The 27,352-nt window shown below is 48.7% G+C and overlaps 10 protein-coding genes across 10 annotated transcripts; 6 read left to right on the top strand and 4 right to left on the bottom strand.

Annotated features, from left to right (window-relative positions):
* Positions 1 to 433: 433 nt before the first annotated feature.
* On the bottom strand, positions 434 to 2,506 carry LACBIDRAFT_333372 (uncharacterized protein; the record flags this gene model as incomplete). The annotated part of the gene is made up of 6 exons (XM_001887961.1): positions 434 to 490; positions 550 to 594; positions 706 to 778; positions 1,745 to 1,749; positions 2,093 to 2,181; positions 2,380 to 2,506. 6 exons carry the CDS (start codon positions 2,504 to 2,506, stop codon positions 434 to 436), a joined length of 396 nt encoding a protein of 131 aa, XP_001887996.1.
* Positions 2,507 to 4,189: 1,683 nt separating this feature from the next.
* Positions 4,190 to 6,739, bottom strand: LACBIDRAFT_333371 (uncharacterized protein; the record flags this gene model as incomplete). The annotated part of the gene is made up of 16 exons (XM_001887960.1): positions 4,190 to 4,210; positions 4,445 to 4,507; positions 4,883 to 4,978; positions 5,180 to 5,183; positions 5,341 to 5,471; positions 5,544 to 5,586; positions 5,650 to 5,666; positions 5,717 to 5,803; positions 5,844 to 5,887; positions 5,945 to 5,986; positions 6,041 to 6,181; positions 6,239 to 6,309; positions 6,357 to 6,399; positions 6,447 to 6,457; positions 6,546 to 6,639; positions 6,724 to 6,739. The coding sequence occupies 16 exons, from the start codon at positions 6,737 to 6,739 to the stop codon at positions 4,190 to 4,192; spliced, it is 924 nt and encodes a 307-aa protein (XP_001887995.1).
* Positions 6,740 to 6,994: 255 nt separating this feature from the next.
* LACBIDRAFT_312188 (uncharacterized protein) lies at positions 6,995 to 7,371 on the top strand (the record flags this gene model as incomplete). Its single annotated transcript, XM_001888014.1, has 1 exon — positions 6,995 to 7,371. One exon carries the CDS (start codon positions 6,995 to 6,997, stop codon positions 7,280 to 7,282), a length of 288 nt encoding a protein of 95 aa, XP_001888049.1. The 3' UTR covers positions 7,283 to 7,371.
* Positions 7,372 to 8,937: 1,566 nt separating this feature from the next.
* Positions 8,938 to 10,201, top strand: LACBIDRAFT_191902 (uncharacterized protein; the record flags this gene model as incomplete). Its single annotated transcript, XM_001888013.1, has 5 exons — positions 8,938 to 9,092; positions 9,150 to 9,195; positions 9,257 to 9,408; positions 9,482 to 9,804; positions 9,916 to 10,201. The coding sequence occupies 5 exons, from the start codon at positions 8,938 to 8,940 to the stop codon at positions 10,068 to 10,070; spliced, it is 831 nt and encodes a 276-aa protein (XP_001888048.1). The 3' UTR covers positions 10,071 to 10,201.
* Positions 10,202 to 13,321: 3,120 nt separating this feature from the next.
* On the top strand, positions 13,322 to 14,363 carry LACBIDRAFT_333369 (uncharacterized protein; the record flags this gene model as incomplete). The annotated part of the gene is made up of 2 exons (XM_001888012.1): positions 13,322 to 13,472; positions 13,564 to 14,363. 2 exons carry the CDS (start codon positions 13,322 to 13,324, stop codon positions 14,361 to 14,363), a joined length of 951 nt encoding a protein of 316 aa, XP_001888047.1.
* A 408-nt stretch (positions 14,364 to 14,771) lies between these two features.
* LACBIDRAFT_312184 (glycoside hydrolase family 61 protein) lies at positions 14,772 to 15,827 on the bottom strand. The gene is made up of 4 exons (XM_001887959.1): positions 15,677 to 15,827; positions 15,513 to 15,622; positions 14,933 to 15,446; positions 14,772 to 14,880 (listed from the first exon to the last, which is right to left on the bottom strand). Exons 1-3 carry the CDS (start codon positions 15,685 to 15,687, stop codon positions 15,052 to 15,054), a joined length of 516 nt encoding a protein of 171 aa, XP_001887994.1. The 5' UTR covers positions 15,688 to 15,827; the 3' UTR covers positions 14,772 to 14,880; positions 14,933 to 15,051.
* A 2,772-nt stretch (positions 15,828 to 18,599) lies between these two features.
* Positions 18,600 to 18,909, top strand: LACBIDRAFT_312182 (uncharacterized protein; the record flags this gene model as incomplete). The annotated part of the gene is made up of 1 exon (XM_001888011.1): positions 18,600 to 18,909. The coding sequence occupies one exon, from the start codon at positions 18,600 to 18,602 to the stop codon at positions 18,777 to 18,779; it is 180 nt and encodes a 59-aa protein (XP_001888046.1). The 3' UTR covers positions 18,780 to 18,909.
* A 452-nt stretch (positions 18,910 to 19,361) lies between these two features.
* On the top strand, positions 19,362 to 20,377 carry LACBIDRAFT_333367 (uncharacterized protein; the record flags this gene model as incomplete). The annotated part of the gene is made up of 2 exons (XM_001888010.1): positions 19,362 to 19,509; positions 19,605 to 20,377. The coding sequence occupies 2 exons, from the start codon at positions 19,362 to 19,364 to the stop codon at positions 20,375 to 20,377; spliced, it is 921 nt and encodes a 306-aa protein (XP_001888045.1).
* Positions 20,378 to 20,765: 388 nt separating this feature from the next.
* On the bottom strand, positions 20,766 to 21,803 carry LACBIDRAFT_333366 (uncharacterized protein; the record flags this gene model as incomplete). The annotated part of the gene is made up of 3 exons (XM_001887958.1): positions 20,766 to 21,222; positions 21,303 to 21,558; positions 21,650 to 21,803. The coding sequence occupies 3 exons, from the start codon at positions 21,801 to 21,803 to the stop codon at positions 20,766 to 20,768; spliced, it is 867 nt and encodes a 288-aa protein (XP_001887993.1).
* Positions 21,804 to 22,548: 745 nt separating this feature from the next.
* Positions 22,549 to 23,506, top strand: LACBIDRAFT_333365 (uncharacterized protein; the record flags this gene model as incomplete). Its single annotated transcript, XM_001888009.1, has 5 exons — positions 22,549 to 22,613; positions 22,770 to 22,787; positions 23,110 to 23,229; positions 23,276 to 23,301; positions 23,421 to 23,506. 5 exons carry the CDS (start codon positions 22,549 to 22,551, stop codon positions 23,504 to 23,506), a joined length of 315 nt encoding a protein of 104 aa, XP_001888044.1.
* Between the last annotated feature and the right edge of the window lie 3,846 nt (positions 23,507 to 27,352).

The raw sequence follows: 27,352 nt of genomic DNA, 5'->3' as shown, positions 1-27,352 counted from the left end.
TGAGTTCGGGGAGCAGGATGCTTTGCTTTGAAGTTCATACATTCTTTTGATATACCATTTTCCTGTCATATCGTCGCTCTGCGTGTAGATAGTAGTTCTCCAAAATGACAGCGCATCTGAAGTAGAGTTCCCGGGTGTCAAGAAGGATTTCTTCTGACCCCAAAACCAGGGACGTTGGCTGTATGGGCGTCGCCAGGCTATCGGAAAAAAGTCAAGCCAAGCGAAAATTGAAGCATAAGTTCAACTTTTTTCAACTTTTTTACAACGTCAGATCATAGTTTCGCCTCCCCGCAGGGAGCTCATTTCAATTAAAAATGTCTAGCCATTGCAATTTTCATGCAACAGCCAGACGTGGTTCGGTCTTCCGTATTTTACTGACTACTGACGTGAAGGGGTACTGTTTACAACAAAGAAAAGTGTGGGCCTGGAGGGCTTAGGAAATAGTGATGGGAATGTTTGAAGACGACTTGCACGCATTGGCGCAAAGAGACTATCTACAGAAAGACACCAGAAAACAAAGAAAATAAGGAAAGTACATGAAAAACTTACAGAATACACGGCAATGCACAAAAGGATGGCCATGTCGGGGCGGACCTGTTTGAGGACTGAAGAGGCTTTCCCGCGGTGAAAAGGTGCATTCGTCGAATGGTCTATTCAGATGCCAAATGAATGAGTTGTTGAGCGTGGATATATAAAACAACGTACATTGTTTGCGATCACGGGGGGATGCAGGGATAATAAACGTGCAGCATTGTAGTCATTCTCCGCAGAAGTAAATCTAGAAAAGATTATTAGTCAAAGAATGAAGAATAGATAAAGCTTTATACATGGAAGACGATGGCGGTGTGCGAGCGATTGCCGGACATGAATATGCACCGCAACATAGCCACATGCAGAAAGTGAGCTCGCCTCAAAGAAATCGAACTCGAAGCATGTATGAGAGCCAAAGAATGAAGGAAATGTGGTTAGGCATGTGTACGTATTCAGCGGCATGAGGGTGGTGACCAAAACTCAGAAAATCGAGTTTGAACTTGTGATGCAAAGCTATGTGCTGCCACGTATGTGTAGAAATCCAGCGGCGTCAGGGTGATCACCGGAACTCGAAAAATCGAGTTTAAACCGTGGGGAGGAGCGACGCAAACAAAGCGACAAGATAACTATATCATGCCACATAGCGAAGGCTGAATGAGGGAAAGAACGGAGGAAATCGATTGGGTGTATGGGTAGGGATGTGCAAATATTAAGCGGTGTGAGGGCGATTGCCGGAACTCAAAAAATCGAGTTGGAACCATGGGGTTGGAGTGACAGAAAGAAAATGAGAAGCAGCAGGAGCGATGGCCAAGAATGAAGTAAATCAATCAGGTGTATGGGTAGGGCAAGGGTAGGGTTGTGTAGAAAGCCTGCGGCGTGAGGGCGATCGCCGGAACTCGAAAAATCGAGTTGGAACCATGGGGTTGGAGTGACAGACAAGCAGCACTATGTGCTGCCATGTAGCAATGGCCAAGAATGAAGTAAATCGATGAGATGTATGGGTAGGGTTGGGTAGAAAGCCTGTGGCGTGAAGGTGATCGCCGGAACTCGAAAAATAGAGTTTGAACCGTGGGGTTGGAGTGACAGACAAGCAGCACTACGTGCTGCCACGTAGCATGGCCGGACTTGGGAAAATCAAAGAACCATTCCAAGAGTAAATCTTAAAGGTGATATGAGAAAAGAAGAACAAAGATGGGTGTATGAACAAGCTTACAATGTCTAGGAAGATGGGTAGCAGGAGGGTGATTGCTGGAACTCGAAAAATCGAATTTCAACAACGAGGGGATGTGTTGTAGAAAGGAAATGCAGTAACATCATGAGGCGATTGCCGGACATCCAAATATTGATTTGACATGGTGTTGGGAAGACACAGCGGCAGAACTGCATTTTCTGGAAAGCAATACATTGTGTCGGGCCAATCCAGAGGTAAGGTTGGAGGAACAGGTGGCATGCCACGTGATAGCGATCCGCGGATGTCGAAAAATCAAAGAACAGATCGACACAAAGCCTGCAACAAGATAAATGGGGGGTTCAGGACAGCGAGAACACATATAAAACTTACATGAGAAGACTTCCTCATGACAGCGATCCCCGGAACACCAAAAATCATATTGGAATTGCCCCCATTGCCAAAGTTCGTCACTTCGAGTTCTGTGGGATGCAATATATTGTTATGAGACTTCATTAGCAAATGGAAGTGAAGGATCACAGACCAAACTCATTTGCATGGCTTAGGCATGCATAACGGCTGAGACGACAAGCGCAGATGTGGTGGAGGAAAGTAAAGCTGTGTGGCCCAAAACAGAATTGTTAGTCAACGTGGAGAAGAACAAACAAAAATTAACTCACCAAGGTGGAATAAGTGAACGTCGTCAATAACAACGACCTCCGACTGGATGGCGATGATGAGTGAAAGTGTGACAACAAATGGCCAAGCAACGACAATGCAGATGAGAGCCGGGCAGCGTAGGAGCATAATGGAGGCAAGGGGAAGGGTGAGCATTCACATATTTTCGAATCTACTTATACCTCTGGGTGCCAAGGAAAATCAACGAAGCTTAGCGTGAGTAAGTATCTTGGTGTGACTTGGCCGGAAGTATCCAGCCGACAAACAATGCACGGGGACCTTGCTTAGCTTGCGCCAACATTCCAGGAATAGAGTGATCGGCAGAATATTCTAGGAACACGCACCTCGAATCAAGAATTCGGAGCTATCAAACTTTGTGTGTTCGATTTTTTGCAACTCAGGTTTTCCCCCCATTCCTCGCCCCCCCCTCACCACTCAAACTCTTGCCCTTGCTAACTCTGCTTATGTACCAGGTTCCATTTTTCCAGGATATAAATCTTTCCCCCGGCACCTGTGGTAAGTAAATCCCATATGACTGTATAGCTAGTCACAATGCTCTCATCACCATGTCTTTTCCAGCTACTCCAGAAAATACACGCGCTTCGTATCTAATTCAATGTCTCTGCCATATTTTACCATACTTACCATAACTTCTACTCTCCAGGCCCAGCTGCCCTGCAAATCTAGTGGGGATTTTGTTGTCAAGGACGATCTATGGCAATCGAGTATGTACTTACTCTGCAGGAAACAAAATTATGTCATGCACCTTGTTTTTACGTTTACAGTGTACGTCTTGCAAACACCTCTCAACTCGACACATGTTGAAACTTCCTGGGAGATAAGTCGTCAGCTGTCGCCACCTGGTGTGTACATTTGAGACCGTTCTTGCCCGTCAAACCCAATTTTTTATCTCTTACATTTAGAAATTTAGTGCATGCAGACGGGGACACTTGTATGAGTAGAAACCTGAGGATACCACATCACCGTGTCTACAGTCTCCTCGTCGTTCGTGATTGTGTGCACCTATAGCTTTTTTAGAACAGCCCCATACAACCAGCCATTCATCTTGAAGTGTTGGTTGAATATATTATCGGACTACACGTGTCTTGAAGTCTGGGTGTTTGTGTAGTGCAAGATTGGAGCGGGGATGTGCCCTACAAACACGGCTCTTCTCCCATTTTGTTTCCCCTACTTTCCCTTTGAACTACTTGTGTACCCTCATGTTTTACATAGTCATTTGCAATATAAATTCTAGGATGACGGTCGTACAAAAATGATTGAAAGTGAATAGACAAGCCGATTCTCCATCACGCTTGGAACGCATCCGTAAAATAAACCTTTCTATGCATCAGGTTCTTTTTCGGAACCCTGTAACACCTGTACCTGAATTCCCAGCGCTTTCGCCAGCGGAAGGTATAAACTGGGCGTGCTGTGCCCATCATCCCCTGCATTCCGTACAATCCTCTACCTTTCCCTATTCGTAGTGTACAATTTATACTATTTGCAACTCATATGCATACTACTAAATGTCCTTGACATATCCAAGCAATGAACGAGTGTGCGGAATTGCAGATATCCATTGTGAGGAGGATGATCTCCTCCTCCCCCGATTCTAATTTCTTCATTACGCTTGAAACACATTCTCAAGACGAGCAATTTTATGCATCAGGGTCTTCCTGAGAACCCCGCCAACCCTGTGCCTGGACTTTGAGAACTTTTGCCAATGGAAGATGCGAGCACGGAATTGCCGCGCCCATTCAAGTCCCTTGCATTTCTCGCTTCCTATATTCATAGTGTACAATTTCTATCAAGCTATGACTCGTAGGCGTATACCTACATATTTTAGACACTTCACAACGACGAACGAGCACAGTGGAGCGAGAACATTGGAAGTGAGGAGGATGATCTCCTCCTCCCCCGAATCTAATTTCACCATCTCACCTGAAACAACCTTGTGAAGCTGACAGTTCTACGTGTCAGGGTCCTCTTCAAAACCCTGCCAAGTATGTACCTGACTTTCCAGAACTTTTGTCAATGGAAGATACCAGCGTGCAGCGCGCAACGTACCAGTATTCCGAACTGCCCTCTAAGTTCCTCCATCCGTAATACATCATTTTCGTCCAAGTGTAGCTCGCATATATAGTTCTAAATCTATTCAACACTTCTCAACAATAAATAACAGTCGAGCACATGAGAACGTACATGGAATTATAACTTCCTCCCGCCCCCAATTCCGTATCCATCGCGCTTGAAACGAATTAGCGAAACTGACGCTTTTACACGTCAGGGTCTTCCTTAGAACAATGCCATCTGCGTGCCTGGATACCTGTAACTCTCCGTTAGCGAAATATCACGGCAGGCGCGTTGTTTCCTGCATTTCGTACCATTCCTTACATTGCTCCATTTGCAGTTATGCCGGATGAACACAATAATATCTCACATTTCTTTGCATAATTCCTTAGTAGTATAAGTGGTTCAAGACATTAACAGAGCACGTGGACGTACCTTCCGAGCAATGAGTAAGGATATGCTCCTCCTTCCCCGATTCTGCATCGCGCTTGAACCGCACACACGGAAATTCCATCTTGACGTGTCAGGGTTCTATTCGGGTAGTATCCCCGGTGTCCCTGCACTTGTGATATCAGAAGTTCTGGTGTAAGAAGTTTGTGAGCGGGGGTGTGTGCTCACCAAAGTACTTATCGTCCGAATTCACCATTGGTTTATGATACACTTGCGTGTTTCTGAGATAAAGGAAGAATTGAGAATTTACTCTTCGTGTCGTAGAATTATGACAACACTCACTTGGCTAGGAAGTACCAAAGCGCATCGATTCATTCGAGTGTAGATGGCCGCCGAAGGCGTCCTCATTCTCCTCTCCCGATTCCGAATTGAAAAACGGCATTCTGAACATTCAACTGTCAGAAATTTGTTGATCAAGGGTCTGATGTATGTACGTACTTTACTTGGCCTGTATTTTCTTCAAGCGTTCTGCGCCTTTCGCAAACGGGAGTGATTCCGCATAATGAAGATATCTATCTGTGTGCGTTAGTCGGTACTTCTTTCGCAAATGAATTGAATGTACTTCAAGTGATACCTAATAAAAAATTCACCAGACGAGGCCGGAGTGAATTAAGAAACCAATGGAATGGGTAGATACGAAACTTACGAAAAGATTGTTTCCTCCGTCCCCGGTTCCTAGGATCTGAACCCTGCACGAAACGAGACCCTTCTTCCGTAAAGATTTTGCGTCACGTCACAACCCGGCTACTTACCGCGCAAGCGAGAAGAGCTATAAAGACGGGGTAGTCAGTCCAATATCTTTCATCAGCACCCACTTACATACGTTCTCCTCCCTCCTTTCGATGTCGACGTCCACTCCCTTCTCCTCGTCGTCCTCCAATCGTCGTCGTCACGCTGGTAAGTCGTCTGCTCGTCGTCCATCGTTGCTGGTGTTGACGTTGCGTACCGAGTTTTTAAACCCCTCCTTCAATGCGAAGACGTGACGGAATGCTAAATGGCAACCAGGTATGTCAACGTCTCTTTCGTCATAGACAACGTTTCACTCACCTTTGCTTATATCCTTTTTTCTGCAGACTCGTGGTGATGCTGCTGATGACCACGGTAAGTTTTCGTTAACGGGAGTGCTGCATCCGGCTTACTTACCACGCTGCTCTTGCCCCTCAGGTTCCCCATCATCGACTTGTCCGCATCGTTTACACGGAACCTCGACTACCGCTTCGTGACGTGTAGCTTGGATGGGCGGAATACGCGTTGGGAGGTGTGAAGGTCGTGAATACGTCGGTTCTACAAAAAGTACGTCAGTCTCGTCCACTTCACCTCGAGTATACAGTCTTTACTCACCTGAAAACCTGTACCCAGGAGCGTTAGTCGCGTCTTCCGCGTAACGAGCGCCCTGGGCCATCGTTGAGACCCTGAAAAGGTTCGTCAACGTCGTTCCGCGTTTGAATTATTCACTTACCTGTGTCTTATAGTGTCTACCTCGTTTACAATGGCATCATAACCTACAAAAGTAAGTCGTCGACACGAATCTCGATAGACATCAACTGACCTGAGTTGTGTCTGAAGTTGGATGATGGGCGTTGTGGCTGTGGGAAACGATGAGGACGACATCAATGTGTAACGTGTGACGCTGACGATGGTGACTTACCTCTGACCACAACCACGATAGCCGCCAACATCGCCCATTCGACTGGGATTGCCGTACACGAAGCCATCAGCGTTGGCGCCTTCAAGATGTAGCACTAGATGCGACGTATGCTCGAGAAGTCGAGGATGTATGCCGGTAAGTCGTGAACAGCGCATTGACAAGTTTTGTGAACACTTACCGTGATTGTCCACCATCAATTAGACGTCGACAACGATTCGAAGAAGTTGGTCGTTGAGGGAAGCGAGTGGATAGACGAGCATGTGGTGTAGAGAAACGGAGCGGAAAGCATGGTATGTGCCCCCTGACGTCGTGTACATTTTCCTCCACCTCATCCCTCCCTCTCCCTCTCCGTTCCCAGGCCAACAACTCTTCCACCCGCGCAAAATCGGCACATTCGCGGAACTCTACGTTCCCCCCATTCCGCTACGCCAAACGTGCACACCTAACAAATGCCATGGCACGCAGGAGGCAAGGTGTCCACGTCCCATCCCAACGTCAACTTTCTCGGACGTCGTTACGAGCACACTGAAGACCGCCTTTTGCGTGGGCAGCTCGAGCTTGGCCTAGGCTACCAAGGCCCTTTTGTTAGTGACGACACGCCGCTGCATTACTGTGATGTGAGGGGTGGGTTTGGGGAACAGAAGGTCCGCGTTACGAGTAGGAGTGGTCGATTCGGAAGTGATGATTTGAGTATGAACGTTGGGTACCGACGCATTAGGACAAGTAGGGAATACTGATATTCTGCGTGGTTGCTGGGATGGTTATATGATAGTACTTAGAGTCACTACGTCGTAGTTCCCGCAACTTTACACAAATGCTACAACTGAAAAGAGGAGATTCAGCCTTCAATGATTGAATAAAGGTGAGTGGCACCGATGTTGTGGAGGACGTGTCTTGAGTTGCAGGCGTAAGAGGTGAATGTGGTAATGCCGCGTTGTGCTTTGTTTCCCTTGGCTTGCACAAGTTCACGATGAGCCAAGCCCAGGTGGTTGTTATAAGGACCAACGGCGCTCAACCATCCTTGTCTCCACTCATCTTTCCTTTCTTTTCCTTTCTTTCTCACTCCTTCATTCTTTATTCATTCAACACGCTCAGGTCGTGCCACTATTAGTTACCATTTAGACAATGGCTTTCTCAATTCAAAAGTCTTTCCTTCCTCTCCTCGTCACTGTCCTCCTCGCAACCATCTCCTCGGTCCAGGCGACCCCTTATCCCTCTTGTTCAAAGCACGCGACTCATAGGGTTAGGCATGTTGGCAGAGGGTTGAAACTTGAGGTGTATCATCCCAAGAACACGTTCAAGGTCTGTCTCTTTCCTACTACTCCTATTGTTATTTTTTATATTGACGCGCGCTGGTTTGTTGATAGACGTACGGCGCGGACGGTGCACCCTCCTCGTCATCCTTCACTGGATCCAGTGAACCGCTCAACGAGTCCGCCATGTCATTCATCTCATCCACCGGCGTCGATCCCAAGCATATGGCTTGGAAGTCTGGGTATACAGAGGGCGAAGCTAGGTTTGCATACATCAAGCAGTCTTATGTACGTGCCACCCTCCGTTATCTTCGAAATCCACCAACATATCTTTACTACAGAACGGAGTCCCATTCGCCAACGCAGTCGCGAACGTCGCCTTTCACGGTGACAAAGTCGTTTCCTACGGGTCTTCCTTTGTCGATCCCAAGACAGGTACGTCCCTCCCCTCTCTCTCTCTCTCTCAATGCCTTACCAACTCCCGCCATCCAGCCCAAATCGCCCCCTCCACCCCCTCCATAACCTGGAAATCCGCCCTCCCCGCCATCGAATCCGCCTTGGAAGGGAAACACAACGGCTTAGAACCAACACTCGAATACCTCGTCAAACCCGACGGCTCCGTCGCCCTCACGCACGTCCTTCAAATCCGGAACGAGGAGACCGATGCGTGGTATGAGGCGTTCATTGATGGGCATAGTGGGGAGTTGATCAGCGTTACTGATTTCGTTGCTCATGCTTCTGTATGTTCTTTTTTCTTCTTGTTGTGGTGTTCGGCCCCGCTCATGCTTTACGCAGTACACCGTCCTCCCGATCACGAAACAAACCTTCCCAGAAGGCCTCGAAACGCTACGCGATCCAGAAGATCTCCAATCCTCCCCTTTGGGGTGGCACAACACTGGTTCGGGAAACTCGACAACCACAGCGTACGTCCCCTTTCTCTCCCTCTTCTATCCACACCCCTCCTTATTATTTTATATAGCGGAAACAACGTCATATCCTTCAAGTCTTCCCAAACCGCCACATCCACCCAAACCTCCACAAACCTAAACTTCAACAGAGTCTACACAGACTCCCAAGATCCCACCACATCATCCAACATCGATGCCGCCAAAACAAACGCGTTTTATATTATTAATACTATGCATGACTTTGCGTATCGGTATGGGTTTACGGAAAAGGCGTTTAATTTCCAGCAGAGTAATCTTGGGAAGGGCGGGAAGGAGGGGGATAGGGTTTTGATGAGTGTGCAGGATGCGTCGGGGGTTAATAATGCGAATTTCGCTACGCCGCCTGAGTGAGTTTCTGAGTCGTTTTTGGGAAGGATGGATGAGCTGATGATGGTGGATGGTAGTGGGCAGTCGGGGCAATGTAGGATGTTCATCTGGACACTTACCAACGTGGGTCCTCTTTTTTTTTTCGCTTTTCACCAGCGTTTTTGACACTTTGTCTTCTTTTTAGCCCCGCCGTGATGGAACGATGGAGAACGATATTGTGATCCATGAGATGACCCATGGGATTACTAACCGTATGACGGGGGGTGGTACAGGGCGGTGCTTGCAGACTACAGAGTCGGGTGGGATGGGTGAGGGGTGGAGTGATGCTATGGCCGAGTACGTTCCCCTCCACTTTCCCCAACCCCCTTCCCTCTCCCCGTTAAACACCTCACTAACCCCTTCCCACCAGCTGGATGGCCCAATCCTCCGGAACCACAAAAGACTTCATCGTCGGCCAATACGTCGCGAACCGCGCCAAAGGCATCCGGTCGTTCCCCTACTCGACCTCCGCAACCACCAACCCCCTTCGGTACTCGAGTTTGCAGAAGCTCACGGAGGTGCATGATATTGGGGAGGTGTGGGCTAATATGTTGCATCAGGTGTACGCTGCGCTTGTAGCTGCACGCGGGTTTTCGAGTAATAAGTTGACGGATGCGGGTGCGAAGGAGGGGAATGTTGTGTTTATGAGGGTTATGATGGATGCACTTGCTATTCAGCCTTGTAATCCGACTTGTGCGTTTCTCTTTCCTTTCCTTGCTCCCTTTGTTTTCGGTGCTTTCTTTTCTCTTTTCCTTCCTCTTTATTTTATGCTCCGAACGCTGACGCTGACATTCTTTTTTTCAGTCATCCAGGCACGCGACGCGATAATTCAAGCCGACCAGAACAGGTTCAACGGGGTGAATAAGTGTATTATTGCCAAGGCGTTTGCGAGCCGTGGACTTGGGTTGAAGGCGACTGCGAAGTTTGTGGATGATGCGACGCTTCCTGCGGGGTGTTAGGGTGCTGAGGTCTGAGGGTGTACGGGGAGAGGGATGCAAGTTTGCTTTCGAGTTATATACATTCTTTTGATATACCATCTCTCCGTCATTGCATGATGTATATACGTAGTCGACAAACACGCTTCGATCTCATTGCGCACTCCACTGTCCAAATTATTAGGGTGCGTTTTCGTCTTTCTCTGGGCGTGTCAACCCTAATTGCTCTCTACTATCGGCGTAGGGACATACTTGGCTAGACATGTAGAAAAATAAGTCACCTTGAAGTCACTGGTTTTTGGGGGGAGTGAAGTTGTTTTTTTCTTTCCAGTATGTACGGTAAATCTGTAATACGGAATTTTACACTGAATCCCTCGGTGCTCGGACGGAATTCGAATATTTCATTGGTCGACAAAATCTTACCTGCTCACGAGTCACGATCACTGCAGGGTGCAGGGTGATCAAATTGATTATCGTCAAAGCACTGCACTGCACTGCCATCTGACATTTTGTTTCCGCAACCTTGAAAACAACAATGCATTTCTGATTTCATAGCGCTCTTCAGCTTCACCACCAACGACCTTGGCCAGGCTCGGCAAGCAAGCTCAAGAATTTCTCTATCAAGATCGTAACGCCAAGCTGTTCAAGTCGTACTCATTGACACCACCCATCCAACTTCCTTTGTTCCGATTCATCCCAAGCGCCTTTTACAAGTTACAAATTAGAAGTTTACAGTAACACGGCACTGGGCATGTCAACGACCGACCTACAGCCCATCATCCCGCGCGACAAAGACACCGCGCCCCTCGTCGTACCCTCTCCAGAAGATGCGCCAGAGCCAACACCGATAACGGAGCAAGAGGTGGGGGAGTACAGGGAACAAGACCGCTTTTTACCCGTTAGTCTCTCTTTCTTTCCTTTCTTCCCTCCTCTTCCCCTCCCTCCCTCCCTTCTCACCGCATATATATTGAAACAGATAGCAAACGTCTCGCGAATAATGAAAGCCTCCGTCCCCTCCACCGCCAAAATCGCAAAAGACGCCAAAGAATGCGTGCAGGAATGCGTTTCAGAGTTCATATCCTTCATCACCTCCGAAGCGGCGGAGAAGTGCCAAGTGGAGAAACGGAAGACGATTGGGGGGGAGGATATACTGTATGCGATGGGGACGTTGGGGTTTGAGAATTATGCGGAGACGTTGAAGATACATTTGGCGAAGCTGAGGCAGGTGAGTTTTGGTTTGACTGCTTTGGTTTGCTGGAGGGGACAGGAGGGCTGATGTGGTGTAGACGGGAACGACAAGTGCGGTTGCTGCTGCTGCTGCTTCTGGGACGAGTCCGGCCGGTGCGTCGAGGGAGAGGGAGGAGTAGGGTTTTTAGACGAGTTGTCATCGAGGGAAAGGAGAGAAGATGTACACTCAACATAGGCGTGTAATGCTATTGTACGTCTCCCTTTCTCGTCCCGTTCTTCGATTCTCATTAAGCCGCAGCACTTTATTCTATTTTACTTATGGAGGACAATCAGAAAAAAATGTAACCTAATATTGCCCATTCAAATTCGAGTCGAAAGTTGGAGCTCAAGTTATAACCGGAACATCTCGCGAACTTGAGTCGTCGTTTCTTTCTCTGACGTTTTATAATCAGATGATAGCGCATCTTGTCAGATATACATAAGCTGAAGGGAGAGCGCTCTATCTCAATCCAATTCCGACAACCTAATCCGTGATTTATGACCCTCACCCTGCCTTTCCCCGCTCATCCCCAAGTCCTTCGTTCCTATACCTCGCCTCTCTCCCCTCCGACGCATATATACACCTTTCAATTCCCTTCCCTCCTCTTCCTCCAGGCATACATCCTCACCCCATCCCGCGCATGCACACCGGAATACCACCCTCCCTTGGATATCATTATGTAACGGCGGCGTGTTCGACCATGTCCTGACCCCGGCCACTTGGCCTTGCATATACATATGCCCCGGTATCAGCGTCTATGATTTTTCAACCGATACCAGTGTTAATGGTCCTGTGCCCTGGTATCAGTGCTTGTGGTCTTATCTACCGATACCAGCTCCAGCGGTCGTGTGCGCTGGTATAAACGCCAGCGCTCTTTCGCATTATTACCAGTCGTCTTATGCAGGAAACCCTCCTCCATGCAAACATATACATCCAACACCACACCTCCCCCTTACTCCATTCCGCGCATATATCCTCCAACCAACTCATATAATAGCCGTCACCCCCGAGCCATATCTCTCATGAACAAAGACGCCCGCCATCTTTGACGCGTTATCGATCCCACGGGGCGATTGGTCTTGTACACACCGATAAGCTACCAGTTCGAGTAAACCTTATGACCCGGTACGAACGACAGTGATCTTTGAAACGATAACAGAGCTGACTGTCTTCTAGCGCCTGTGGTCTTAAAAACAGTACCAGCGCCAGCTGTCTCATGCACTTGTACCGGCGCCAGCTGTCTTGTACACTAGTCTTTAACCCACCAGTACAGGCGCCAATGGTCTTACGCACCGAAACTCTTGATGGCGCTAGCGGTCTTATGCACGGTACTAGCGCCTGGACGTGTAGTCTAATCAACATGGACCCTTCTGTCGTCTCTCTAAAATTCCGGCCCTACTCTCGAATTCCATTTTTACTGATGCGGCTGGCGGATTGTACGCGATCTCAACTTTGGCCCCCAGCGAGCCGAAGTCTGTCGTAAACTTGCCCAAAATCATGATGTAAGGTAAGATGGACTTCAGTGCAATAGCTCGCGAGGACTTCTGTGATCCCGACCATCTGCATCATCGATAACGGGCCATCAACGTTGACAACGGTCACCCATCCGACATCACGCCGCAGGCTCAGGCGCCAGTTATTGGACTCACTATCTGGACTAGGTATGTGTTGAACCAGCACAGGTACCCGATCCCCGACGCAGAAAGAAACTCGCGGCTGGCGGCCGAACTCTATGCGTTGCAAATTTCAAATCCGCATTCAGCCCTAAGTATTCCCAGAAATCGCGCTCCGATAAAAGTACTGAAAAGTACATCACACATCAAACTTCTCTGTACGTTACTCACACCTACCACGTTAGGACCGCGGTTGTGACCACCAATGCAGATGTTTCGTGTATCTCTCCGTTTCCACTCGACCATCTGGCATTACGTATGCGTCAGACTTCAAGCTCTGACGAAATCCTTCCTTCAATTGTCATCTTGACCTTCTTCGCTAATCCTTCCTCCCTCCCCAGCACCCCACGGCTCATTACGCCAGGCCTTCATCAATGGACCACATTGAAACTAAATTCGATGACCGAGACCCCGAGATACAATACTCCGGCATATGGATCCCACGGAATGGTACTATACTCGACTACCTCAACACCACGACATTTGCCACTTTCGCTGGGTCTAGCGTGTTATTCAATTTTTCTGGTATGTAAGCCTTCTATTTCCCCTTCCACTGAGTGGCCGGCTCGTCTTTTTACTTACTCACTTACTGACAAATACCCGGGCTCATGTATAGGAACAAGCATAAGTGTCTACGGCGAGATAGTATTCCTGGAAGGTAACGCGCCTGCCACCCTATCGAACTACACCATTGACTCTGGTGTGCCTTCTCAATTCCTTGCCATCCCGGAGGGAGAGGACATGCATCAGCAGCTGTTCTTCAGCGCCACAGGGCTGAGCTTGGGGCAGCATACATTGGTGATTACCAACGAGCGGAACAACACCATGCTGATTCTCGATTATTTGGAAGTTGGGAGTGGTGATGGGTCTAGCTACTCCTCTACGCCCATTTCCTCGAGCGTAACAGTCTCAGCAACTCAGAACGTCACAATTACGGCACTCCCTTCTTCGAGCTTCACGGCGACAGCAACAATTACAACACTTCATACATCATCTAAAGCAACTACAAGCCGCGTACATCCGCCGATAGGCGTTACAATAGGTGGCGCGGTCGCCGGGTCCATACTCATATCATTCATACTCCTCGCTTGCTTCTTCGTGCGCAGGAGTCGACAGCGGAAGAAAAACCTCCCTCTCTCGGACTCTCTCTCTCCACCACAACCAGATATGTCTCACGCACTCGCAGGACGTTCCAGTATCGCTCCATTCATCATTGGAGACCCGTTACGATTGTTTATGGGGCCGAGCTTGGGGAAGGGCACAACGCGTGGGAATGCGCATAGCGTCGATAGAGATCCTGGCAACTCGGTTCCAGAGGGGGTTGTGCGGCTTGGTACACAGGTTCCGTCCTCCGCTGGTGGGAGGGGTGAAAGTCACAGTGACTTACCGCCCAGGTATACCGCCTTGTCGGTGTGAGGTGAACGCCTGCGGGGTGGGTTGGAAGGGGAGGAGGGGGGTGAATGTTCTGTGGTTTTTATTCTTTCATGGAGTCGTGGCAGAGCCCGTTGCCGTTTTGAGTCGGACTTGACTGATAGGGACGGTAGGAGGACGTTCCGTATTTCGAGAGTCCGAACTGCCGCCGATCCGCCGATCCGCCTGTCGCCTAAGGCAGCATTGTCACGTGCAGATCTTTAGTTCGACTTCGTGCCAGAATAAAATCTACTTGCCAACTATTGACGTTGACCGGGTCCCCCCAAGGTAGGTGCCAGGATCTCACAAAACCTTGACAAAACCTGAATCAGTAAACGATGCTTCCATTGACCCTCAGTAACCGTGCTTAAAGAGTGAACTTCGCGTCCAAGCCAACATCAACAAATGTTTATTGCAATGATAGCAATGTACTATACATCCTATAATATGAATGACCGGGTATGAATACAACAAGGCGGGATCTAAACAGCAGTCAGAATCGCGAGCGTGCATGTCGTGGGGTGTTGTGGTCAGAGGCATTTTAGATACTGCGGCCGAGCGCAAGTCGCGCATGGCCCTGCTGAAGTGTCGGGGGTACATATCGGTGGTGGTGGGACTGGCTGCTGCCACGGAGGCCAATGGAACGAACGACGAAGAGGCAGACTTGCCCTTCTTGAGCTTGCACATCTTCCCCTTAGACGTCGTCGATGTCCCAGTGGCACCACCGGTCTGGGTTGCCGTTGCCTTTGAAAATGCGGTTGTGGTTGCGTTTCCAGGAGTGGAAGTGCCACCGTTCACAAATGCAGCGACAGGAGGACCGGGGAAGGTGTATGTATGGTGCACAGGCATCGAATACCTGGGAATCAAAGATGCCAGGGTCGTTGTCGCTGCACGCGCCTGGCAAGTGACCACCCAAAGGGTCAGGGACTCCAGTGCCCGATGCGCCAACCGTAAGCTGCGAACAGGCGGGGTAAAACTCTGCACCGCCGAGTGATTTGGCGAGATGGAGAGCAATGATTTCGTGGCGGGTGAGGTAGTTTCCTAGCGCGAGGTTGGATGGGAGTTGTGTGCTTGCGAGGGAGCCGGACACTGTTGTACATAAGGGGGGATCGTTGGCAAATTCGGGAGAAACTTAGAGCCAGGAGCACGTCGTACATGATACTACGTCGATCTTAAACTTCGGCAGGTTGTGCGTCAAACCTGTCACAGGTCGTTGACCCTCAAGATGCCAGATATGTGAGCATTGGGCCAGTATTGTGAGGCCACTAAAAGATGGTCAGCGATTTTGATTGGACAAAACTTGAAGCGAAGGAGCCTACGCCGCTGCCATCAGCGCCTTTCTAATCGAAGCCAGGCTGGTCACCTAGGTTCGCGTTGGCGATGAGGGTCGTGAGTTGAGCATCAGGCCCACAGTTGAGCGCTGGATTGCTGGCACCCATGTTAGGCTTTGGAGTGGAAACTTGGCGGATACCACTAAAAGGTTCACAGTGACAGTCGAGCCTCGATGCACGAACGGCGTAAGGGTGAAAACGCTCGTGACCTTGTTTGGTGGCGGCAGGTGCCGTGCGAACCAGACAGGCGGACAGGCGGATCGGCGGCGGTTCGGACTCTCGAAATTCGGAACCTTCTGGACGGTAGAGTTCCTGCTCAAAATTGTAGTAGCTATTTTCGTGGCACCAGCAGTTCCCCTCGTTTATTCTTAGAATACCTCAGTGAATTTACAGTCTCAACCTATCTTTAAAGTTCGCTACCCCATTATGCGTGTCCTGTAGTTCAAAATGAGGATCGCGAGCAAGTGTGATAAAGAAGTGAAATGGGTTTTTTTAAGTGAAACATACCTTCACACGTCATATTCTACACCTTGATTAATTACATTGGAAAATAATAAGAGAAATTTAAAAAGGCTGTGACGGACTGACGGTGATCTGATTTTTCTCTCCAATCCACCGTCAGTTTTCTGAATGAGCTCAGATTTCACAGGAGGGAATTTAAAGGATTTGTCATACAAAACCAACCCTGTAAATAAATGTCATTTTGAGCAGGATGCTCACAGTGGACGAAGCGGCGGGGTTGGAGGCGCTGAGCGGACGCGACACGACATCAGCAAAACCTGATTTTCCCACGTAGACAGGCATAGTGCTTCCGCTAATATCATAGTTTCCCATAGTTACACGCCAAGTTTGGCTAGATGCCCTAGCGCCACACAGCGCTCCACAGCACTGTGTGGGTGTAAGCTTGTGCTATACAGCACTACAGAGACTTGTGCCGTTACTATAGGGTGCTGTAGAGGGGCCTCCACTTTCTACCCAGCCCTTATAGGGAGTCAAACTACAAGTATACTAGATTTCAGTAGAAAACACATTCCCTATTGTATATGAATAATTTATGACCAAAATACGCCTGGAATAAGAAGAAAGTACAACACTGTCCAGAGATTGATTGACCTACAAAGATTGATTGCAACAAGAAAGAATATGAAGTATCTTTTGCAAAACATATTCGTCTTTTGTGATTTTTTTTGCGTTGGAAAGTGGTGTTCAAGCCGATTCCAACGCGTCTATTTACGTAGTATTTAGTTCAAAACTCAAATGGCTTTGGACCAATTACTGGTGAAGAATCTGCCTAAAAACGGTAAATGTTATCGGAGGTCGCCTTAAACGTCGAAATATTAGGGGCTCTCAGACCCGTTTTAAAGCTCAAATTTGTGCGTTTCTAACAAGCCCAAAATCGCATGAAACGGAGCAGAACTCATGATGATAATATATATTTCAGATGTCTAATACAGGCCAAATAGTTTATGCTACAGTTCGTGAGGTACTCCAAATTTTTCTACGCCGTAAATTGGATTGCATTCGCGTGAATGAAGCGATTAAAATAAGCCTACATAGAGGCCAAACGGTGTAATACTCGTGAAGTTATAGCTATGAGCTACCCTAGAAAGTGTAAGTGTGAATTGATGGAAGTCGGTACAGTTGCGGGAAGTCACGTGCCGCGCTCAACTCACATTTTCGAACTTAGACAACTTCAATTGTTACTACTACTACCAAAAAACAGGAAATTTCGGGAAATCATGGAAATAGCCAGGAAATTTCTGGTAACAACTGCAAATTTCTTGGAAGGCTCGGAAATTGTTCAATAATTTTCCAATATGAACTTTATATTTGCCTGATTACATGGTGCCATCTACAATTGTGAATGCCCACCTCGAATGCCATGCTTTCTGTGAAAGACAGTGACAGGCGACAAACAACTTCAAGTCGCGAGACAATTCGTTCAAGTCCGTTGAAACTCCGACATCATGTGATTATGTTGAACTTTGAATTTCCCAACACGGAAATTCATTGTTCTTCCTTCCCACCACAATGTTCAACTTGTCCTCGACAAACGGTGTCCTCCCTCGTCGAGTTACAGCATCCTCCCTCCCTCGTTGACGAACCGCGTCCCTCGACGAACGGTGTCCTCCCTCGTCCATGAACGGTGTCCTCCCTCCCTTGAAGAACGGCATCCTCCCTCTCTTGAAGAACGGCTTCCTCCCCCCCTTGAAGAATGGCTCCCTGCCTCCCTTGAAGAACAGCTCGCTCCCGTGAAGAATGGCTTCCTCCCTTAAAGAAAAGATCCCTCCCTCATCGACGAACGGCTCCCTCGTCGACAAACAACTCCTCCCTCAATGAATGGCTCCCTCTCTCGGCAAACGGCTCCCTCCCTTGACGAAAGGCTCCCTCTTGACAAACGGCCCCCCTCCCTCGACAAACGGCTCCCCGATGAACAGTGTCCTCCCTTGACGAACTGCTCCCTCACTCGTCGACGAACGGCATCCTCCCTTCCTTCTTGACGGACGGCGTTTCTCCCTCGACGAATGGTGTCCTCCCTCCCTCGTTGATAAATGGTGTTCCCCCTGCCTTGAAGAACAGCGTCATCCCTCGCTTGTCGACAAACACATCTTCCCTCTGTTGTCGACGAACAGTGTCCTCCCTACCTCATTGATGAACGGCTCCCTCCCTTGAAGAACGGCGTCCTCCCTCCCTTGTCGACGAATGGCGTCCTCCCTCCTTTGAGTCCTCCCTCCTTTGAAGAACGGCTCCGTCCCTCGACGAACAACCGTCCTACCTTCCTTGTTGGCGAATGGCATCCTCTTAGTATCTTTAATACTTGATACTATGTAGAATATTAGGATATCTTGTATAATGTAGTAGCGCAGACAATAAACTTATTTTTTCGTAACACAAGTTCTGTGTAAAAATCATGCAATATGGTATTAAAATGAGCAGAATGTATGCCCCCCCTCTAGGAATCTGCAGACCCCAGGGGTTGCTACTGAGGGCTGCAGATCTGCTCCGTAATTCTAGGGAGCACTATGAAGTGGCTATGTGTTTCTATGAATGGCTGCAGATCTGCTCTGAGATTCTAGGGAGTGCTGTGTAGTGGCTGTGCGTTTCTATGTAGAGCTGCATAGAACGCGCAGGTGACTGTAAAGGTGATACCCCTTTCTATGGTGCTATGGCACTACACAGCCCTGCCACGTGCTGCCTAGCTCACCCAGGTTTTGCTGATGGATGCATTAGGTCACATGATTATATAAATGAAATCTCTGTGACGGTAACGGGGACCCCAGCAACCGAGAACTCAGAGAGGATCTTTCCGAAAGGAAGTCGAATACCAGAAGCTTGACCATGTCCTTGTCGGCAACGGTAGCGATGCAAATTTGAAATCTGCATTCAGCGCTCAGCGCTCAGCCCTAATTCCCCAAATCTCGCTCCGCCTAAACGACTGAGAAGTACATACACATCAAACTTCTCTGTATGTTACTGAAACCTACCACGTTCGGACCACAGTTACGACCGCCGATGCAGATGTTGCGTACATCTCCCTGTTTCCACTCAACCTTCTGGAATTACTTTCGTATGGGTCAGACTTCAAGCTTCAAGCTCTGACAAAATCCTCCCTCTTTGCCATTCCTTCCTCCCTCCCCAGCAACCCACTCCTCATTGCGCCAGGTCTTCATCAATGGGCCCCATTGTAACTAGATTCGATGACCGAGACTCCCGGATACAATACTCCAGTACATGGGTCAAGGCTGGTACTCCACTCGATTACCTCAATACCACGACAGGTACCGATTTCGCTGGGTCTGGCGTGTTATTCAATTTCACTGGTACGTGTGCTTTCTTTCTCTCTTCCCTTCCACTGAGGGGCGGGTTTGTCTTTTTACTTGTTTGCTTACTCATAAATACCTGGGCGCATGTATAGGAACAGGCGTAACTGTCTACGGTTCAATAATAGTATGGACCGGATTACTACCACCCGTATCGAACTACACCATTGACTCTGGCATGCCTTATCAATTCATTGCGACCCAAATGGAAGAGAGCCAGCATCAGCAGCTGTTTTTCAGAGCCACAGGGCTGAGTTTGGGACAGCATACTTTAATGATCACCAATGAGCTAGTGGATGGTCTTCTGGAGCTCGATTATTTGGAAGTCGAGACAAGTGCTGATGGGTCTACTAACTCCTCCAGCTTGACCACGCCCATTTCATCAAGCTTAATGGCAACAGCAACTCACTACGCCACAAGTACAGCACTTCAAACATCATCCGAGTCTGCTACGAGCCGTGTAGGTCCCCCGATAGGCGTTACAATAGGTGGAGCGATCACCGGGTCCACTGTGATCATGTCGCTCATACTCTTCGCTTGCTTCTTTGCACGCAGGAGACAACATCGGAAGAAAAACCTCCCCCTTCCACATTCTCCCTCTTCACCACAACTAGATATGTCTCACGCACCTGCAGGACGTTCCAGTGATATCACTCCATTCGTCATTGGAGATCCAATAGCGTCGTTCGCGGGGTCGAGCTTGAGGGAATACGCAAGGAATGGGCATGCCCCCGATAGAGACCCTGGCAGCCCGGCTCCAGAGGGGGTTGTGCCGCATTGTGCACAGGTTCCGTCCTCTGCTGGTGGGAGGGGGGAATGTCACAGTGACTTACCGCCTAGCTATACTGCTTTGTCGGATGTGAGGTGACCGCCTGTGTGTGAGCTGGGAGGGGAGGAGGGGTGGATGATCTGTGGGTTTTATTCTCATAAGGGAGCCCGTTGCCGTTCAATTTGAGTTGGACTTGTCGTTCTGCGAATTAAAGTAGCTATTTTCACAGCATCAGCAGTGTACTGTCTTAGCGTAATCTTCAAAAAATAAAGCATAGAACCCCGGATCTTGGAATGCTAAGTACCAGAGACTGCACTGTAACATAAGTATTTTATGGATAATTTTTTTGACTCAAAACGGCAACGTGCTCTGCCATGATGCCATGAGAGAATAAAAACCACAGAACATTCAACCCCCTCCTCCCTTCCCAACCCACACCCACAGACGTTCACCTCACAGTGCCAAAGTGGTACACCTAGGCGGAAAATCACTGTGACTCTTCTGTCTCCCACCAGCAGAAAATGGAACCTGTGCACAATGTAGCGCAACCGCCTCTGGGACCGAGCTGCCGGGATCTCCATCGACGCCCTGCCCATTCCCATGTGTTGTGCATTTCCCCAAGATTGGCCCCATAAACAAGCCTGACGGGTCTCCAATGATGAATGGAGTAATACTGGAACATCCTGCGGGTGCGTGAGACATATCTGGCTGTGGTGGAGAGAGAGAGTCCGTAAGAGGGAGGTTTTTCTTCCGGTGTCGTCTCCTGTACCCGAAGAAGCAAGCAAAGAGTATGAGTGAGATGATCATTGACCCGGCGATCGCGCCGCCTGTTGTAATGCCTAGTGGGGGACCTAGGCGGGTTGTAGTTGATTCGGATGATATTTGAAGTGCCGTAACCGTGGCGTAGTGAGTTGCTGTCGCCGTGAAGCTTGAGGAAATGAGTGCTGTAATTGTGGCGTACTGAGTTGCTGGGGCTGTTAAGTTCGAATAAATCGGCGTGGTCAAGCTAGAGAAGTCGCTAGACCCACCACCACTTGTCCCAACTTCCAAATAATCGAGAATCAGCAGATCATCGTTCACCTCGTTGGTGATCACCAAAGTATGCTCCCCCAAACTCAGCCCTGTGGCTCTGAAAAATAGCTGCTGATTCATGTCTTCTCTCCCCGAGATGGCAATGAATTGATAAGGCACACCAAAGTCAATGGTGTAGTTCAATACGGGGTTGGGGAAGTTGAGATATGTCTGCCTTGGTATTTGACCGTAAACACTTATGCTTGTTCCTATACATGAGCCCGGGTATTTGTCAGTAAGCGAGTAAGTAAAAAGACGAGCTGGTCGCTCAGTGACAGGGGAGAGAGAAGGTGTACGTACCAGTAAAATTGAATACCATGCCAGCCCCGGCGAAACCGGTGTATGTCGTGGTGTTGAGGTAATTGAGTCGATCATCACCATTATTCTTGAGCCAATCACCGAAGTATTGTAGCCTGGTGTCTTGGTCGTCGAATATAGTTACGACGTAGTCCATTGATGAATGAGCGGTGGGGTGCCGGAGAGGGAGGAAGGAATGGCGAAGAAGGTCAAAATGACAATTAAGGATTTTGTCCAAGCTTGAAGCCTGACCCATACGTAATTGAGTGGAAACAGAGAGATACCCACAACATCTATATTGGTGGTACTGCGGTCCGAATGTGGTAAGCTCGAGTCACAGAGAAGTTTAATGCGTGATGTACTTTTGTTAGGCAGAGCGAGGTTTTGGGAGTAGGGCCGAATGCTGATTTGACATTTGCAACGCATGATGCAGCATCTGATGGTGGCAGATGTGCCTGCAGAGTAGAATGAGCCACATAAGCACTATACTTGCAGTTTTAGCACTGGGTCAGCAGCTCCTCCAGCATTAAGCAGGTGCCAAGGTTCGAATGAGATGAATAGACCGCCTATCCTTGAATTGGCCCAGGAATCCTCGAATCGGAGTCGTAGTTATTCATCATCAATACAAAGTACCATGCCCAGGTGCAGGGATGAGCAGATACGCAGGAGGACTCGGATATACATACGTGCGAGTGTAAGCCGTAAGCTGGCCTGGGATTCGGTAGCGGTTGATCAGCTACAGACATCCACTGGCAATCGAGGCCCTAGCTCCCAACATAAGTATGCGCCCTCATTCGATTGGCGACTCGGAGAGGGTGAGCCAAGGGTGAGCTGCATACTTCGTGTCCTTGCAGCCTGCTGCCAATTAGAGCACATATTCAGCATTCAACGACAATCACACCATGTTGTCGTCAGCCTTCAGCAACACCCCACGTCGAAGTGATGCATACCAAGTTTACGGCGTTATGTAAGTTGCTGTTCGGGCTCCGGCAAAATTGTAGTGGGGAGCGAAGAAGTCGTCTTTGTGGGAGGTTGAAGTACTGTTATTTATCCGAGGTCTGGCAGCGAGACATTTCTGCATGACAGAAGGCTTCAGAGGCCAATTCTTTTGATGGTGGTACAGCCGTTTCAAGTTGCATAAGTATGTAATTTGAAACACGAAATTTCTTTCAACCGCATCACGTGCCACTTCCCACAGCCAGAGATAAGAAAGCGATGGCCATCGACATTTAAGTACCTCAGTGTTCGCCTCCGCCCTCCCAACGACGATGCAAAAAAAAATTATTCCATCCCCACAACATGTGCAAAATTCTCTCCTTAATAATTTTCCGAGTCTAATCTAAACAAGTTCTCCTTGGGTCTTAAAATCTGGCTCCCCTTACATTGACACCCATCTTGACGGCGAGTGAGCGACAATTTAGTAATTTCCATGAGAGTTTAACCATTTCGTGCTGGGTCTGCAGCAAGATGCGGAGTTCAAGACGGGGTGCCGAAAATTTAAATTTTCGCTTCCATTTTTCGCTCATTTTTTATCTCATGTTTGAAATTTTCAAGGAGGGCAGGTTCACAGTTCTCATTTTTCTGTACGTTCTTCAATTTATTTTTGATGGCCTATGTCTATACAAACAGACGAAAAACCGATCAAAACGAGAACCGTGAGCACCCCTAATGCAGTCACTGGCACCGAGTCAAGATCCTGGGTTCCACGCTTGACACAATTTTCGCCGGTTTGTATACCTATTTTAAAAATACACTCCTGGTGCCACGAAAATAGCTACTACAATTTTGAGAAGAGACTCTACCGTCCCTGTCAGTCAAGTCCGACTCAAAACGGCAACGTGCTCTGCCATGACGCCATGAGAGAATAAAAACCACAGAACATTCACCCCCCTCCTCCCTTCCCAACCCACACCCACAGATGTTCACCTCACAGTGCCAAAGCGGTACACCTAGGCGGAAAATCACTGCGACTCTTCTGTCTCCCACCAGCAGAGAACGGAACCTGTGCACAATTTAGCGCAACCCCTCCATCAACGCCCTGCCCATTCCCACGCGTAGCGCATTTCCCCAAGCTCGGCCCCATAAACAACCCTGACGGGTCTCCAATGATGAATGGAGTGATACTGGAACGTCTTGCGGGTGCGTGAGACATATCTAGCTGCGGTGGAGAGAGAGAGTCTGTAAGAGGGAGGTTTTTCTTCCGGTGTCGTCTCCTGCACGCAAAGAAGCAAGCGAAGAGCACGAGTGAGATGATCATGGGCCCGACGATCGCACCACCTATTGTCACGCCTATCGGGGGACCTACGCGGCTTGTAGTTGATTCGGATGATGTCTGAAGTGTTGTAATTGTGGCATAATGAGTTGCTGTGGCTGTCGGGTTCGAAGAAATGGGCGTGGTCAAGCTAGAGGAGTCACTAGACCCTGTCCCAACTTCCAAATAATCGAGAGACAGAGTGTTGTTCAGCACGTTGGTGATCACCAACAAATGCTGCTCCAAACTCAGCCCCGTGGCTCTGAAGAGCAGTTGCTGATGCAGGTCCTCTCCCTCCGGGACGGCAATGAATTGATAAGGCACACCAGAGTCAATGGTGTAGTTCGATATGGCGCCGCCCCCGTTGGCTTTCTGAGGTCTTATTTCGCTGTAGATGCTTATGTTTGTTCCTATACATGAACCCGGGTATTTTTAGTAAGCAAGTAAGTAAAAAGACGAGCCGGGCGCTCAGCGGAAGGGGAGAGAGAAGGCGTACGTACCAGTAAAATAGAATAACACGCCAGACCCAGCCGAATAGGTCATTGTCGTGGTGTTGAGGTAATCGAGTATAGTACCAGACGAGAACCATTCACCGGAGTATAGTATCTCGGGGTCTTGGTCGTTGAATCTAGTCACGATGTCGTCCATTGATGAAGGCCTAGTGTAATGAGCCGTGGGGTGCTGGGGAGGGAGGAAGGAATAGCGAAGAAGGTCAAGATGTCGATTGAGGGGAGATTTTGTCAGAGCTTGAAGCCTAACCCATACGTAACGCCAGATGGTCGAGTGGAAACCGAGATACACGAAACATCTGCATTGGTGGTCGTGTTCGCGGTCCGAACGTGGTAGGTTTGAGTAACATACAGAGAAGTTTGATGTGTGATGCATCATGTACTTTTCAGTTGTTTTGGCGGAGCGAGATTTCGAGGAGTAGGGCTGAATGCAGATTTCAAACTGGCAACGCGTAGAGTTAGGCCACCAGCTGCGACTTTCTCGCTGCGTCGGGGATTGGGTACCTGTGCACCTTGTTCAACACATACCTAGTCGAGATAGTAGTAAGCCCAATAACTGGCGCCTGAGCCTGCGGCGTGATGTCGGATGGGTGACATTGGTTGATGCATGATGGCTGGTTATTGATGATGCAGATGGTCGGGATCACAGAAGTCCTTCGCGAGCTGTTGCACCGGCAAACATCCACCAAACCACGTCTGGACACAGGAGACCAGCGACTCATTCAGTATGCACTAGTGTTGCCGCGGCTCCGGCTCGGAGCCAGCTCAAGTCAGGAGCCGAGCCGAGTTTAGCCGAAGCCCAGCCAGAACCGCCGAGTGATGGCTCCCACAGCTCGGCTAGTTCCAGCTCCGGCTAAGAAGCCGGCTGGAGCTGACTAAGCCGGTCATAAATCGTGAGTGTTCAAGTTCGTTCGTTCAGTCATCTCAAGCCTCAAAGTCTTGCAATAAGATCAAGAATATATACCTTGCCATCAAGATATGTGTAAAACATACAAAAAAATCTCTCTAAGGCAGTTGTAATATATCTACGGTATATGTAGTTTATCGCCGACTGTCTCGGGTGACTACCAGTTCATTGGTGGCGATTTTGACATCAACCTTTCTCAAAAGCGTTGTTGATCTCAAAATCGAGCAGCCACAAAATTCTTCGCCAAACTCCTTAATTCTAAACTGCGACCCCTTATGTGGACCGGTAAATGTGGTAACGACCTGGGATTTGCACTCCGGCCTTTCAGGTATAAGGTATGGAAATGGCACTTCCAACACTTTGAAGCCTAGCTGGACCTTGACCGCATCTCCGACCACTCCCTTGAACTCCCCACACTTATCTTCGTGCTCGCCCTTGTGAAAATTAGGTTTGGTGTTGATGAGACGAAGGCTGAGTCTCATGTTGGCGAAGCAGCCATCTCTGAGCCAATACGGAGAAGAGGCTGCCACAATTGTCAGTATCTATTGACTTTCTAACAGAAACATAATTACCATCATTACCACGGCGCGGGGTTTGTGAGCTTGGGTTCCAAGCTGGGGTCATCGGGATATCTTCCAAGTTAGGAAGCGGAGTAGATGGCCCTGCAATGGCCGGAGTCTGTGCACGAAAAGGAGCGGGATATGGGATTGAGGGTTGCGAATCTGGCAAGGGGTAACCAGGGAACAAAAAGCCTGCCAGAGTACCAGGCGGAGGTGCTGGTTCGAGTGGGTAAGTAAAGTCGGTAAGAAGCTCTCGAGGCCTGGGGTGCTGAAGGCTTTCATCAGCGCTGGAAGCTAATTAGTATCGATTCAGAAAAATAAGAGAATGGGCTTACATGATGTGTAGAGAACTGATGTCCAAAATTTGTGGGCGTTGGAGGAGCGCCTCAAGCTCGACGAAGACCCTTTTCTCACCAATTGTGCTTTTTACTCTGCCTCGGTAACCTCTAAAATTCCCGTGGGTGACCATCACATGTCTTCCTACCAGGTGACTATTGGAGTCCCCCTTCATGACACGCTTTTGCGCATCTGTGAAGGAAGCTTTCAAGTCCGAGGACCCCGTTCCAAAGATGAAGGGGGAGGTGAAGAACTGAACAATCCCAGGGGATGCCTCTATCTACAAGATGACAGAATGTTAGAAGAGCCATATATATTATAAAGCAAGATATTCACCTCAGTACCGGTCCTGTCATCAAAGACGCACACGCAGTCATCATTTTGATTCACTACCCAACCTGTAACACCTTTGTGGTCTCCCGAAAGAATGCGGACTTCATCCCCTACTTTGAGATCTTTTCGAAGCGACGAAAAAGGTAAGGTAGTTGTTACATCCTTCATTGTCAAAAAGACGATGGCTTCGCCTTCCGTTACTTCAATAATTGTTCCAAGAAGCCCCCTTGAATCTCCGTGCGTGATTTTTACCTCATCGCCTATCCGAAGGATCCTGGCTGACATTCTCGCCATCGTGTGCTGTCGGACGTTGAGAGGAATGTCCGAGCAGGTGTTGAAAAGTTCCAATTCACTCAATGTTGGTACTACATCTTCTGCCGTGTACCAATCCGTGTCGACTTCTGAGAAATAGGCATATCCGTCGGCATCGTACAACACTCCGCGGAATAAAAACAGGTTGTTGCGTTGTTGAAAGGCCCGTCGATACCGTTGCTTCGCCAGTGTCGGATTGAAGAGGGCTTGGCGAGGCCGCCCTGGTGCTGAAGCTCTTCTATATAGCTCGCGGTCAGGCTTGTAGGTCGCTGCAAACTCGTCGTCCATCTCATTATTTCTGTCCTCATATGCGATAATCCGGCTTCCTTTGAATTTGGGTGGGTCATAATCAACGCGTGGTACCACAAGGAGGTTGATGAGCAATGTTGAATAAGTAGTAACCTCCCGAACGTAGGCGAGATCTCCTTTGTAGATCCCACGGTGCAGTCGAACCCATGAATGAGGCCGTGGCCGAAAGGTATCTGGAACATTGAAAAT

This window comes from Laccaria bicolor, genomic scaffold, assembly GCF_000143565.1.
Source record: "Laccaria bicolor S238N-H82 LACBIscaffold_50 genomic scaffold, whole genome shotgun sequence".
Lineage (NCBI taxonomy): Eukaryota > Fungi > Basidiomycota > Agaricomycetes > Agaricales > Hydnangiaceae > Laccaria > Laccaria bicolor.
Note: the sequence above shows the minus strand (reverse complement) of the source record. Positions and strands in the feature narration are given on the sequence as shown.